Source organism: Squalius cephalus (assembly GCF_949319135.1).
Source record: "Squalius cephalus genome assembly, chromosome: 20".
NCBI lineage: Eukaryota > Metazoa > Chordata > Actinopteri > Cypriniformes > Leuciscidae > Squalius > Squalius cephalus.
This window is the reverse complement of record NC_137141.1, coordinates 5,308,372-5,324,189: the sequence shown is the minus strand read 5'-3', so window position 1 is coordinate 5,324,189 and position 15,818 is coordinate 5,308,372. Positions and strand designations below refer to the sequence as shown.

General features: G+C 39.2%; 1 protein-coding gene across 2 annotated transcripts in view; it reads right to left on the bottom strand.

Moving 5' to 3' along the window:
- Nucleotides 1-15,818, bottom strand: part of myt1lb (myelin transcription factor 1-like, b) — a 143,374-nt gene that overhangs the window by 54,702 nt on the left and 72,854 nt on the right. Inside the window, exons 6-8 of one of the 2 annotated variants that reach the window (XM_079853236.1) lie at nucleotides 12,586-13,004; nucleotides 8,905-9,464; nucleotides 6,933-7,371 (exon numbers count right to left, since the gene is read on the bottom strand). In XM_079853236.1, coding sequence (XP_079709362.1) covers nucleotides 6,933-7,371; nucleotides 8,905-9,464; nucleotides 12,586-13,004 — 1,418 coding nt within the window. The remainder of the gene's footprint in view (nucleotides 1-6,932; nucleotides 7,372-8,904; nucleotides 9,465-12,585; nucleotides 13,005-15,818) is intronic. The other variant, XM_079853237.1, reaches the window with a different exon arrangement.

Sequence of the window (15,818 nt, the reverse complement as noted above, 5' to 3'; positions counted from 1 at the left end):
GCTGACTCGGGGGAGAGATGGCTCTCAAGAGTCTCTTCCGCCCGAGGCATTGTCAAATAGCCACAGTGAGAAATACCCTTAACATTACTATAATTAGATGTTTGTGAGTTATGCATTCCTTTTTTATTCGTTTTTTATTTTTCCTTTTTTCTCTTTTTTTTTTTTTGAAAGATACCGGTTTATTCCACGATCTTGACACCTCGGTGTGGAGATCGGGAAAAAACGGGAGTTCCCGACGAGGAGGTCGTGATCATGCTCCACTCCCAAACAAGCAACACAAAGCTGATGTGTGTCCCCACCCGTGATGTAACGGGGGCAGGGAACAACACAACGCTTGAAGTCTTGCTTGCTCACCATATTGAACTTGACAGACAACAATAAATATGACAAGGACAGATATACAGAGAGCGCTTGCTGAAGGCACAGAAGCTAACACGGTCTGGTTTCAGAGGTGCTTTATAGTTTCCTGGTCGATGACATCACCCGCCTATGATGTCTCGTCTTTCCATTGGACTGATTATACACGTGCTTCACGACGCAATCACGCAGGGCGTTCCCACAGCGTCTCAAACGCAGCTCGAGTTCCCTTGAAAGGGAATCACAGTTTCCACAAAAATATGAAACAGCACAACTGTTTTCAACATATTAGAATTATTTCTGAAGGATCATGTGACACTGAAGACTGGAGAAATGATGCTGAGAATTCAGCTTTGATCACAGGAATAAATTACAGTTTACTATAAATTCAGTTATTTTAAATTGTAAATATTTTTCACATTATTTACTGTATTTTTGAGTAAAAAAATGCAGCGTTGGTGAGCAGAAGAGACCTTTTTTTTTTTTTTTTTTTTTTTTTAATACTGACTCCAAACTTGTGAACAGTGATGTAGTTGCAACCTTTTGTCCTTGTTAGTGTATCTCTTGTTAGTGTATCCTGGACCTAGATCTGCAGAGGACATCTCTTCCTGATGTGCTGTCCAGGGCTACTGGCTGTGTTTCAAATAGAGAGAGAGCACAGGAGAGTGAGTGAGTGAGACAGTGAGTATGCTACAGTTACCACTGATTAAAATTTTAAGAATGGAGTAACCTAGTAACAGGCATCATGTTGCCTTCTGTATCAAAGTAATCTCAAAACAGACAGGAATAGCATGAGAGCATGTGAAAGACGTGGGCTCAGTTTTAGAGTTTTAGACTGAGACTGAAAATAGAATGCAGTGCTACTCAAACTTTTGGAATATGAGCTTGAAACAACATCGACTAAAGTATTGCAATATTGGTTACAAACACACATGAATCTGGGTGAATATCATGAAATGACTTGCTCTGATTGGTCAGATGGCCCAGTCTGTTGTGATTGGTCTTCTCTGATCTAATTGGTCAGATGGCCCAGTCTGTTGTGATTGGATTGCTCTGCTCTGATTGGTCAGATGGCCCAGTCTGTTGTGATTGGTTTGCTCTGCTCTGATTTGCTCTGATTGGTCAGATGGCCCAGTCTATTGTGACTGGTCTAATGTGCTCTGATTTGCTTTGATTGGTCAGATGGCCCAGTCTGTTGTGATTGGTCTACTCTACTATGATTGGCCAGATAGCCCAATCTGTTGTGATTGGTCGACCGCTTGCAGAAATGTGGCGTTGGTTTTACTGTGTCAATCTCATCCTCTGGAAGTACATGTAAAGAGGACTTACTTTCGCAGAGCAGAAAACAGTGTCTTCTCGGCATGTCAACAACACGAACCAAATTCTTCCAGTCTCAGCTACAACTACAGAGTTTGAGCGAGGAAAAGTAGATGTTGTTCACTGGCAGTCAATGAAGACCACAGGCTGGCTTTGTGCAAATTTGTTATAAACCTACGCAAGTTTATCTGCACTTTGATTTTTTTTTTTTACTTTTCAGACCTTTTACATTCACAAACAGCTACACATTACACACTACATGAAAGATAATGTCTGAAAAAGCCTAATAGGGCCACTTTAAGATAATAAGCCCTGAATCCTCAGACTATTCTGCAGCCATTTCAAAGAGAGAGAAAACAAACGAGCAAGGGAGAGATAGCAAAGCCAAGCTGAGTGGAATACATATTAGAAAGTGCTGGATATTGATTGTGGCTCCGGACAAGCCATGCTTTGCATACCAAATGGCCCCCATTACCATAGCGTCTGTGGATAATTAATGTGCAGTCAGTGGTCCTGTCGTTTGTTATCGGTCATACTGATACTGTTCAATTTCCATCTCCGCCTCATGCCTTCTTTAAGGAAGAGCTCCTTCCATAACTGTCAGGCCTCCACACTTTTTATAAATCATAATGCCCCCTGGTTAGGCAGCGTCTGCTGCTATTTCTGCCATAGCGAGATGCTATCGCAGTGTAAAAGCCAAGCATCCCTCATTATTCTGCCATTAGAAAGATAGTGTCTGCCGTGCATGCTGGCCGAACGTCCTTTCATGCGTGCTTGTCAGCCCTTCCTCATCTGGAGAACGGCAGATGAAAGTTTGCATGTGTTTTTAAGGGTTTGTTCACCCAAAAATGACAATTCTGACATAATTTACTCACCCTCATATCATTTTAAACTGCATGACTTTTTTTCTGTGGAATACAAGGGACACATTTTTAAGTGTCTGAGTCAGAGTTTTCAATACAACGAAAGCATATAGTGACCAAACGTGCCGTCATTTTGAACCAGGGTTAATATATAGATATTAAGGGTGCTCCGATCGGGGCGCCTGATTGTTATTGGCTGATAATCATTTGATATAGTTTGATCGGTGGTCTCTATAAAGGCCGATCAGATGAAGCAAAACTTTCGAGACAATTTTTCTATGCGCTGCTAAAATTTCTTCAGTACATTCACAGGTCTGGCAGTTCACAAGGTGTCTGAAAAGGACAATAAATCTGGAAAGTCATTGCACAGACATTGCAACGACAACAATCCTACAGTAACCCTACTTTCTGTGCGCACATTCTGAGACAGAGTAGAAAACAGACAAGCGAAGTGAACTTTGGACTTCGGGTTCAAACCTAATCGGTCAAATACATGTTAATGTATACATGAAATATGTAATAATCCGTGGCTTGGTGAGTTTTCACTGAAGCACAGTCTGTTATGTCTTAAGCGAACAGTTGGGAAATAAAACCGCTTATGTAATATGTAATGTATGCGATCCATGCATTAGGTCTAAAAGGGATCATTTTCATTTTAGGGTAAACTAAGTCATAATTTACTCACCCTAGTGTTGTTCTAATGCCATATGCCCATCTTTATGGACCACAAAAGGATAATTTAAAAAAAAAATGTCGCGCTCGTGCTCGTCCATATAATGGCAGTGAATAGCGACCAGCATCAAGCTTTTTTAGAAAAGAACCAAAAGTATCACAGAATGATGTAACTCGTGGCGTATATTCCAAGTGTTCTGGGGGTTTGCGATAGGGTGTAAACCAAACAGAAACTGAATGTATTATTTAACGAAATTCTTGACCTTGGCCGCTGGTCTTCTGTGCACGGCTGAACGGCGTGAGTGTTCATGAGTCTCTATTAGCGCCCGCAGTTCACTCCGATTCGCCCAGAAAAAGCACACAAACTGTGAGAAACTTAAGCTGTTTGGCCAATCACAACGCACTGAGTCAGCTGCCCAATCAGAGCACTCTGGACTTTTCGGAAGGAGGGGCTTTGTAGAAATCAGAGCGTTTCAGACAGACTGGGAAAAGAGGTGCTGGAATAATGTACAGTATGTGACAAATAATGTGTTTACTGAACATTAAAGCATGTTAGCCTATTCTATTACACCCAATAAACAAAATATTGACCTGTTAAAATAGCATCACATGGCCTCTTTAAATGCCTGCTTTATGTTTATGTATGACATAATCCTTCAATCTTGCTCCTCTATCCCTGGAGAAACAGGAATAAACCAGGAATCCTATTGAAACTTCCTCAGAATAAGCGGCACTGTCTAATTTCCCAGTATGTTTCTCCGTGCAGTGATCTCCAGTGCCAGAGCTATATTTCCATGCAGAGTTTTATAAATAGGCAGCATGAGCACAGGCTGTGTCCCTGGGATGAGATTTGCTGTTCTCCCGGCCGTGCAGATCGCCATTACTTATGCCTGACAAGCTTAGCCTGTGATGTGGCCATGCTGGCCTGTTTGAACAGCATTAAGGCACTGCTGTTTGCACTGCAGGCATGGGGATGTTTGAGAAAGCTTGTCCTGGGGTCAGTATGGGATCCTCTCTCAGGGCAAAGGAACGCAGAAGAGCGCTGAACCTGTCCACTTAAACTGACCTATCAGCTCTGGGGATGTTAAAAGAGTAGGGTGATATCATTTTATTTTTAAAGGAGCAGCTCACACAGAAATGAAGTCTTCTGAAGCCATACAATAACTTTAATTTAGGTTGTATATTATTATATAGCTCACAGGTGTGCTTGTTAGAATTACTCATGAGTCAACTCAATCTGTTCTAAAAAAAAAAAAAAAAAAAGAAGAAAATAGTCCCAAATCATATATATATATATTTTTTGGATTGATTGATTGAATAGGTGAACATTTCCCTTGCTAAACAAGAAGAAAATTCTTTAAAAGATAAGCCCCAACATAAGTTTACAAACTTCTGTTCATTTAATTATAAAGGCGGAGGAAGACCTAAGTCACAAATCTTGGGGCAATAATTTTACATATTGTACAAACTACTTTCCAAAAGCACTGTTGGAGCTCAGATTGCATAATACAAAGAAATAATGTCCGTTGGTTGTACATTTTCCACAGATCTCTAAAATATGTGCACTGTATTTATTAAACATTTGCATGCATATTTTCAAACTTGCCCGGTTTGAAATATTATTGCTTCTCACCTGTCTATTAACCACATGCAACATGCCAAGTTGCATGAGCTGTGAATGAAGTTATGGTGGTCTGTTCCTCACACAAAGCATATGGCTTCTGTCTTTTTTCTTTTTCTTTTTGGAGCTTGACGGCTCCTGCAAATGGATTTTGTCATTGCATGGAAAGAATTGCTTAAAATTTCTTATTTTGTGTTCCATGGAAGAAAGGAAGTCACACAGTTTGGAACGAAATGAGGGTGAGTAGAAGAAAATAACTGTAATTACATACATTGTTGAAGGTGATGATACTAATTTTCTAAATATTCTTACTCTCAGGTTTCATCCTAATACATTAATTTCCCCTTACATACAGTAATGTTATAATCGCATTCTATTATAGTCTTTTTTATCATTTGGGGTGTTTATGGGACAGTGTAGTGGAGAGTGCCAGAGAACAATTGGGAAAAAAGAAGGAAAATGTGAGTGTAAATTGGTAGCATGTGCACTAACATACTGTTAGACAAAATATGCAAAACACACATTAGGGGTTGTATTAAGCAACAATTTTATGGAATAAAATGGTGATTTGTAACTTTTTTTTTTTTTTAGAGTAATGCTGCCCATACAGTAAATGACTTTTAAAGTCCTCTGATAGCTACTCAGCTACTCTTATACGTAACTGTGGATTATTCACAACTGCCTGTCATTGCCGATGTCAGTTCCACTCAAAACACATTTCACACTGCAGGACTTGGATCGTAGACAGGTTTAGATATTTAACCTGCTAAATATCTCTTGGGTGGGAGGCGCTTCTCTCAGATCACGTCTTTGAAAACTCACACATTATTTATTGTAAATAAAACAAAGATTATTGGAGTATATAATTTTTTTTTTTTTTATCGGATTTCTATTTAATAATTCCATGTTTAATTCAATGTTACAAAGTGCAATAATCCTACACAAAATATTTTTTTCAGTGTAACAATTGTCACTCATGAAAACAATTTGCCTGTGATTTTTGGCTTTTGTCAGTGAGTGGAAAATCAAGGTTAAAATTGTGTATTGCATGAACAGCATGAATAAATGCGGGTCTAAATATAATTGGAGAGGGTATTATTTGCATTCATTAGTTAGTCATATCACTGACTTGATTAACTTGACCCCAAAGCAGAGGCTCCACCTTTTCAACATTTATTTTGTACTTCAATGAAGCAGAACAATGAAAGGGGGTTGTCCTCGTTGGTTAATGATGTCACGCAGGTGGTGGAGTAATAACTACTTTTAATGAATCTGTTTGAGATCGAATTAATGCTAGATGTTTTGCTATAAATGATGGACATGTCATCTGAGGACTATTCCTCATTTTTCTCAGTTATTTTGCTTTATTTCCAGATTTAATCATAGGCTCGTTCTTACGTAAATAGAGCACGTTCACACATGCGCACTCTTCAGAAACGACGCTTTAAATCTCTTGACAAACTAAACATGTAAATAACATTTGTATGTATTCTAAATAAAAGATACAGATTGCCCTGAATGTCAGCTTGCTTATTTTGCTCAAGATAAGGATTTATTGAGTCATGCAAACTATAAACTAACCACAGGTTGAGAGATGTCGCTCCAAACACACAACTTTGCGATGCAGTTTGCGAATGTTCGTTAGAACTATGCTTTCGGGAAACATCATTTAGTTGAACTATGCTGATAACGGCGGAATTAGCGACAGATAGCTAAAGCGACTGACACTGTTTTTTCATGTTTAATACTGTAAAGCTGCTGCTTTAAAGCAATCTGTTGTATAAAGTGCCATACAAATGAACGTAACGTGACTTGACTGGAGAGCCGAATTGCAGAGCTGGTGCAAACATGTTCACTTCGCTATGATCAGATGCTTTCTTAACGGCTGTTTTCTCATTTGCGTGGTGTTTATTTTGTTTTTGAGAGGAAAGCACACAGCACACACATCGCATATGCATCTGAAAGCCACTCTCAGTAAGTTGCTGCTCAGGTATTTTGAACTTCTTTTTACTTTTTACAATACTTTGCCTTAAGAATATTGGGAACTTATCTCTTAAGAGAATTAGTTCCAGTACTGGTCGTGTTTTGTAATAGGAGATTACCTTTAAGGTAGTAAGGCTTCTTTAGGCCATCGTGGTGGAGACGTGCCTTCCGCTCCTCGGCACAGCTGTGCCTCAAACCGTCCTCATGCAAACGCAGTCTATCTCTCCTGACTGCTTCCGACGCCATTTTGTCCCGCAAAGCTTTAGTCCGCTCTGTTTCCAGCGCTATGGCCTTCTCCAGCAGTGACAGGTTGCCCTTGGTCATGTCGAAAACATCCTCCGAGCGGTCGGACGTGACAGAGGTGGTGTCTTCATCGCAGTCCTGGAAGCACTTGTGCTCTGCGGCGCAGCTGGAGAAAGCCTTGGATCGCGGGCTGAGCTGCTCCTCAAGCTTCATCAGGTTGACCATGTCGGAGTAGTTTCGCTCGAGGACACGGCACTCCTCATGAGTCTGATGATGCTGCTGCTGTTGAGCCTCTTGATAAAGATGATGAGCCTGCTGGTGGGGATGCAGATAATTACCAGGTTAACCGTTAACCGACAGAACACATTTGGACTGATTAATGCTCCTGCTGTCGTAATAACTAAATAATGTGTTGTTAAAACTATCTTTTTTCTCGTAATCACAACATATTATGTCATTAAAAACGATATGCTTTTCACATTATAACATCAATAGATCATAATATCCCATGCTATGGGCACACGCAGACTGTGATAAAGACCTATTTCCCAACTTGTTACGTCACATACAATATATGTAGTTTTAGCAATATAATATTTCATTATAACGAGTAAATATTTTGTTTTACATTTGGCAGATGCTTTTATCCAAAGCAACTTACATTGCATTTCAAGGTACACATTTACATTCTTACCAGTTCTTGCTTTCCCTGGGAATCGAACCCATGACCTTTGCGTTGCAAGCGGCAACGCTCTACTGTTTGAGCTATATTTTAATTACATAGTTATAAGTTATTAATATGTATGTGGCAGCAATGTGCCACCATTGATATATATGTCACAATATCGAAGAAAAGACTATCGCAATGTCTGTTTCATGCCGACTTCAAGGCAATTGAGATAATTGAGATAGTGACACCCGCATTTGCCCAATTTCTACACAGTGTGTACGAATCTGAACTAACAACTAGTTGTTGATGTATTTGAACATGCCTCAGGAACGTTTCTCTCTTCTGAATGTGCGGTGCAAGACAACCCCAGGGAAAGAGCTATGAATCTTTACTCATTTGCACATATGGATTGCTTCTCAAAGAGAAGGCTGCATTTCTCGGCTGCCACGTCATCGAGCGCTGAACGTCGTCTCAATTTGAAGGATCCTTAGAAGGCAGTCTTCATTTTGTTTCCTTCATTCAGCTCATTTTGCTCAGCTTGTCTGAGTTTGTTCAGCTTGTCTGAGTTTTTACTATTCAGTAGTTTCATAAAGGAGCTCAACCTCATGAAACTCCTCATCTAGCACAGTGTTTTGGTAGAATGTCAAATATTTAATTCAGTCAAATACAATTTATGCAATATGTCAAACCTTTAAGCTGATGGAAAAAGTTTTATCTATAGGGAAACAGTAGTCAAATTCTGCAGGAAAACTGTGAACTTGGCAACCCTGCCAATATCCACAGCACAATCGGCGCCGGATTCAGAGTGTGATTTTGTTTTGCTAATGTTAGTGATTTAAATGAAATATACTTTGTGTATTATTCTATTCCTTTTGTTTTTCTCCGTTCACAGCAGCGCTGCTGGTAAGTGATGATGTAACAATCGTAAATGTTTTTTTTTGTTGGTTATGCTGCTATGTGCCAATATAAAAATAAACCCCTTCTTATGATTTTTTTTTTTTAGAAGTATTTTTAATGTGTCACAGGCACTCGTCCATTCTAATTTGATTTCTAAATCATTAATTAATTCTTAATTCTATACAATTCTAATCTAATCTTGTCAGTTAATGGTTAATTGTCGGTTAGCATGCGTTCGCTATCATAGGTTAGGGAAAAAACTCGAAAATGAACATGCATACCTGCTGGTTATTGTTGAGCCGCTCGGATGGCTTGGTCTCGCTTAGCTTGCGCGCCAAGTCAAAGCACTGGTTGCGAAGACACTCCAAACTGCTCAGACAAACTTCCTCGTCACTCTTCTCCCCCATCTGACCAGTAATGGTGGCTCTGCCGTTGATGTTCTCGCCCCCGTCGTCCTGGTACGGCTCCTCATGGAGGTTTTCTGAGAGCGTGACCCCGTGACCCTGAGCCAGGAGCTTTAGAGAGTCCACAGTCTCTCTTACCACATCACTGTTCACATCCAGACTCAGCTCACCTTTCCTTGAGCCCTCCTCATCTTCGTCATCTTCGTCGTCCTCTTCATCTTCATCCTCCTCCTCTTCCTCTTCTGCGCTGTTTGAGGAGTTGCTGTTCATCTCGGACTCGGTCATGGCCCGGTAAGCAGCATCCTCTGCGATCTTGCCCAGGTTGAGCAGAGATTTGGCCACCAGTTCATCATAGTTCTCATATTCTTCGTTGTTGTTGTTGTCCTTCTCCATGGAGGGGCTTGATCTGCTGGGACTGCAATTCATATGGTCACTCTCTGTGAAAGACAAGCAAATGTTTTCATACTATACAGTAGCAGTTAAACTGAGAGCCTAACGCTTGTTTTTTGAAGATCCAAAGTGGATAATTTGGAAAACAAGTTGTAGTGTGGACTGTGAAATCTTAGGTATTTGAAAACAATAACGTTTGTATCCAGATTAATGTAGACCTGGCCTTAGAAATTGATGGGGACAATTATAGGTTGTGCCTATGAAGAGCAAAATCAGTAACTTATAAGGTTCTAATTTAATTAACATGCTGTCGACAACTGTTCATGTAGTCAGCTCACTAGGTTTTGAGACAAAGCCAATATCTTAGGTAAGAAAACAGCACAGGAAACAGGGTTAATGCCAATACACGTGGGCGTTTGATTGTTAATTAGACTAGAAGGCTCTGTCAGGTCTGATTGGAGAATGAGTGGAGGGAGTATGTGTGTGTGTGTGTCTGTGTGTGTCTGAGACACATCTCACGCCTACTCGCTTATTTAGCAGACATTCACAGACCACCAGAACTGAGCCAGCAGCTCAGACAAATACTGAAACCATTTGTAGGCAACAAGAATGGCATCTTGTGTACTATTAAGTTAAGTTGGCTTTGTTTAGCAAACAACCTGTGGCCATTCATTCTAATATAGATAGATAGATAGATAGATAGATAGATAGATAGATAGATAGATAGATAGATAGATAGATAGATAGATAGATAGATAGATAGATAGATAGATAGATAGATAGATAGACAGATAGATAGATAGATTTCTTCGTGGAAGTTTTGCATTTGGGGGGCTAATAAAATATTAAAACTCAGTCAAATCAATATTTTGTGTACAGTTATTTAATTATGCCATCCAGTATCGTGGACTCGCTCTCTTTTGTTTCCTACAAACGCAGCCGCTGCCATTTTGCGACGATTGTTTTGTGCACTGTTGGATTATAAGATAACAAACTGGTACGATTTTAAAACAGTTTCATCTCAGATCAATATCTCTTTTCCCCATAATCATTTATGTGGCGAAATACTGTGTAGTGGTATGACTGTATAACGTATCTCTTAAATGTCCGTCTAGTTTGAACATGCCGCTTGCTAGCAACTGCTCTTTCCGCGGAAGCTTTGCATTTAAAGAGCTAACAAAATATTTAGACTCAGATCAATATTTTGTGTCTAATTATTCACTTATGTGGCAAGTAGCCGTGTAATAAGCGGGATAATGTACATCCAGCCGGGTTGTTATCTCAGAATAACCCCTTCAGGCTGATGTAAGATCCTGATCACCCTGTCAGGGGTTTATTCTGAGATAGCAACCGGCTGAATGTACATTATCCCTTACGTATTTATTGTTCAAACTTAATAATGGATAGATTTACATTGGCTGTAATACAAATACTGTCCTATAGAGGGGGGCACAGGATAAGAAATCTTTAAAGTTCTCTTTTACATCCTGTTTCCAAAATGACAAATAAATGCAAACTCAGAGAGCGCTCCACAAGTTATATTTGTTTATATCATCTAGTAGATAATCAATATTGATCGGGTGAATGCAAGTTTTAAACAGTTTATTGTACAGGTAAGTTAATCACTGTTCTAAACCAATGTGCTGCAACATTGTAACACACACAGAGAGTAGTGCACACATTACGTGCAGATCAAGTCCCACACAGAAACATTCAGTAACGCAGAAAATTGCTGTCAGCGCTTTTCTATGATTTATCAATAAAATAGCTTATAAACTGAACAGTGCTATCATAGAGCATATTCCTTTCTGTTTTTGAAGTAACTAAAACCCACAGCTGCACTATTAGAGAGACGCTGCACCGGTAGGATTAATTCACACATGCAATCACTCTCTCACTAATCATTCAAATAAATGTAATCTTTACTGTGCTACTTTATCTGTATCTGATTTAGACCAAGCAGAAGACTGTGAGAAAATAAAGACCCATAGACAAAATAACTGATAAATTTGCTGTCATGACTGAGCAATAGCCTTGTGGGCAGCGTACTGTCAAATGCTGCAGCTGTGCACAAGGTGACCCGAGTTCATGTTATGATTAGTAGCAATAAATATCTTGATGCTCTCTGCAAGACTGTAACCAGTATTTCATATTAGGAGTAACTGTAGAACCAATAGTATTTGTTGTTCAAATTAAATTATGGAAAATATATATATTGTCCGAAATGTTTCCTTAAAGTCCCCCTGTAGTGAATAATTTTATCCCTTAAAACTCAACTTTGATCACCAAAATGACATTTAATTTTTTTTTCCTTGAAAAAAAATTCTTCATGCCGTAAAATAACTTGAATGTAACAATACACCCTTGCCTCATTTAGTATATGCGGTTCTATGAATATGCAAATAAGCCCCGCCTCCACTCACTCACTCAGCTCAGAGATCCACTGGTTGACGATCACACGTTGATCTGATTGGTTACAAGGTAGTTTCTGATGTCAGAAACACCAGCGATTTCAAACCGTGTTTTTGAGACTGTCTTTGGTTCACTGCCGTTTTAAGGAGAAAATACTCAGCAATGGTGTCGACTTATGAATTTTTACATGGTTAGTCTTAAAGCATATTAAAAACACCAACTAAACAACATAAAATAAAAATAAACAACATTACAAACTTTATTTTCACCACAGGGGGACTTTAAAGTTTTGAAACTTTTTTTTATCAATCTGAATGGTGCTCATATTTGAGGGCATTGGCCCTGCCAGAGCGCTGCACTTCAAAACTCACCTTCATTCGGAACTGAGCACCTCTGTTTTGAGAGGGCTGTTTTTAGCCTGATACTGAGACCGTATTGAAGGTCATCGCAAAATCATCCAACTGCACCTCAAATTACGGTGACCTTCTTCTAAAGATGCCTAACTGCCAAATCACCTCCTCTACCCCTCTGGAGGCTGAAATACTCACTTCACATTCAGGTCTGGTTTTGTTTCTGAACCCAAAAATAAAGCATTCTAATGCCAGATTAACCCTACAAAGCCTATTGTATTAGATTTGATACACACATTTCCAAGGCCAAAATGATCAGTGCTTTACATGGTTAAAACTGGGAGCCAAATTACTGCATAATAACTCATTCTCTGTCCACCTTTTATGGATTTATTTGTGCCCTCACCTATTTCTTGAATTTGCTCCTCATTCTCTTCCTCATCTTCCTCTATCTCATCCACTTCTTCATCATCTTCCCCCTCTCTTTCTACTCCTTCTTCCTCTTCCTCCTGCACCACTTCCTCTTCTTCCTGCTCCACCTCTTCCTCTTCTCCATTAATCACTTCTACCTCTTCCTGATCATATTGTTCCTCGTTGTCTGTATATTCCTCATCCGCTTCCTCTTCTTCTTCCCTTTCCTCTTCCTCGTCCTCCTCCTCTTCCTCTTCCTCTTTTTCATCCATCTCCTCCATTTTGTGTGTTTCGTAGCATTTCTCCATTGACTGCTGGTCTACGACTGTTAGAAAGACCTTCCTCTTGGCCGAGGGCTCCAGGGCGTGAGTCTCCAGGGGTTTTCTCTTCTTGGCGACGGGACAGCCATACACACTGGACATGGAGAGATAAGAAAAAGGCAATTAGCATGCTGGCTTGTGAATTGCTGGGCTTTAATACAGTCCAGCTCACTTAAGACCAAGGTACATAATTTACGGCACACAGGCTGAAGGAGTTTTGAATTGGGACAAATATAGCAGGCTGCATGCCAAATCATTTAGGGGTTACACAAGTGGAACAATCAATAGACCTTAGTCAGGGTAGATGCCAAATTCAATTTGCAATGAATGACAACAAAACCATGAGACAATATATTTAAAGTGCCCACATTGTCAGTAGCGGCCTTTGCTACACTCTCAGAAAAAAACGGTACAAAAGCAAAAGTCATTGGGGCAGTACCTTTTCGAAGGGTACACTCTTGTTCCTTTTAGGTACTAATATGTAGCTTTTGTACCTTTTTTCTGAGAGTGCCTTTCACCCGTTTCACTTGAAACTGGCCTCACTTAAAATAGAGCCCCATCCCATCACGCCACACACACACACACACTTGGGTCTGAACATAACAGGGGCTTAGGGCAAAAATACCCCAAAAATCCAAGATATGATGCAAAAAATCTCTCTGTATAAGTTCTTGTTTTTAATATTTATAAGAAATACCACATGAGAAAGAGTGTCTAATTCTGGCTTAATCTAAGCCCTGTTTGTGAAACCAGGTCAAAATTGTCCATATTGACTGTTTTTGCTCTATTTTGCCAGTGAAAATAGTTCCAAACAGTAGAACCATTACATGTCTCAGTCAGAGCAGTTTCATTACTGAATGAATCCGCATTTTTGAACGACTCGGTCTGTTCGACTCAACGACCTACTCATATAGACAGTAGACACATGAATTAATGAATCTGATTTGAAGGAATCGTTTGACTAAATTACTCAATGAGTCACTCGTTAAGACAACAATTTTCCACCTCCTGCTGGCAGTTATAGTATCATTTCATTTTAGCTTAGGAGCTGAGAGAGTGACGAAGATTAAATGCTGTTTTTGATTTCCATCATGATTGTAACAATAGTTCTGGTTAAAGAGATAGAATATATATAAAGAGATAGATAGATAGCATTTATAAATAGACTATTAAGAGTGAAATATGATATAACTAGGGATGCCCTCTAATAGTCGACTGAACATTATTCGTTGAGGAGAGGCTTATTCGACCAAAATTCTATTAGTCGGTTAGTCGCAGAAAGAAAAAAAAAAAGTCTGTTATTCAGTAATTACAGTAAGTAGGAAATCCAAACTTTCGTCAACCATCCATCAACCTTAGATATGGCTTATCATTTGAAACATGCAAGTAACTTGACCACTCATTCTAATGTTAACTTAGATAAATGTGCTCTATTATTAGGAGAATATCCAAGTGTTTGTGCGGAGTGTGAAAGCTAAAGTATTAGCACTGAATGACATGGAGACGCCAGCGCGATTCTTTCCTAATAACAGCAGAAACAACTTAAAAAACTCTGTCATTTTTTTGTCATACATACAGAAAAGAGTAAGACATCAATCAAAACTGTAAATGTTTTATTTGTGTAAACTCACAATAACAACAAAATGTTGTACTTTTGTCAAATAAAGAAAACCAACAGAATGTGCTTTCTGCCATCTCGGTCTTCGTGAACTGGAGCGCGTCACAAAAATGAACCGAAACTTAGCATATCGGCTGCTTGTCTCACAGATATGAGAAATATTGAGGCGTCATGAGCAGCCGTAAACAGTATTAAAGCTATGATATCTATGGTGTCAGTATTGAAAGTCCAAACAATATGTTTTTGCTCTCGCAGCAAAAAACAAAACTGGTGCAGAAACAATTTTCACTTTGCTCGTAAATTTCACAGAAAATTACAAAGAAATGCCAAGTAACAAACTGAAGTAAACATGAAATGTTGAAGTAGAAATACTTAAATAGTATTTTCTATTAAGACATACTCCAATAATCTTGTTCTCATGTTTCATAAAGTAAAGCTATTTTATATATTTATGATATTTAATTTGAATAAATCTGAAATGTAATAAGCAGCAATTCAATTCATGATAAGACATCAAAATAATACTGAATAATAATCCAATATTTGGATGACCAACCATACAATGAAAAGGCTTGTGTTAAATTCCTGTCCTGTTAGAATTGAAGGCGTTAAATCACTAATGCCCTGGTAACTTTAGCAGTCATGTACACACACACACGCACACACACACTACCTTGCAGCTGTGAGATTAAGAGGTGATTAATTGCATTTTATACCTTCAGCAAATATATATCTTACAGATTCTCCCAGCAGGGGCAGGAGCAGGTGATTGTATCATCCAATAATCAGTGTATTGATCCAGTGTTCAGACCAGAGGACATCATGAGTTCTTTTCATTTGAGCCAGAGAGAGTGAATAACAACCCTTTCCCCTCAACAGTCTAGCCTAGCACACAGCCGGCTAACTGGACATTTGCTAACTTGTTTTTTTATTTGATCAATTTGAGAAATATTTTATTAATTGAGGGACTTATAATTTGAATTACTGTATAAATATGTGTGCTTTGCTGTTACAGTTTTTCTGGATTGCTAAAACACTAAACCCCATTCTCTGAACCAAATTCTCAATAGTCTAATACAGTGGTTCTCAACTCCAGTCCTCGGGACCTGCTGCTCTGCACATTTTGTATGTCTCCCTTATTTAACACACCTGAATCAGATCATCAGCTAGTTAAGAGAGACTCCATGAACTGAACTGAGTGTGTCAGATAAGAGAGACATACAAAATGTGCAGAGCAACGGGTCCCGAGGACTGGAGTTGAGAACCACTGGTCTAAACCAATGTGTCGAA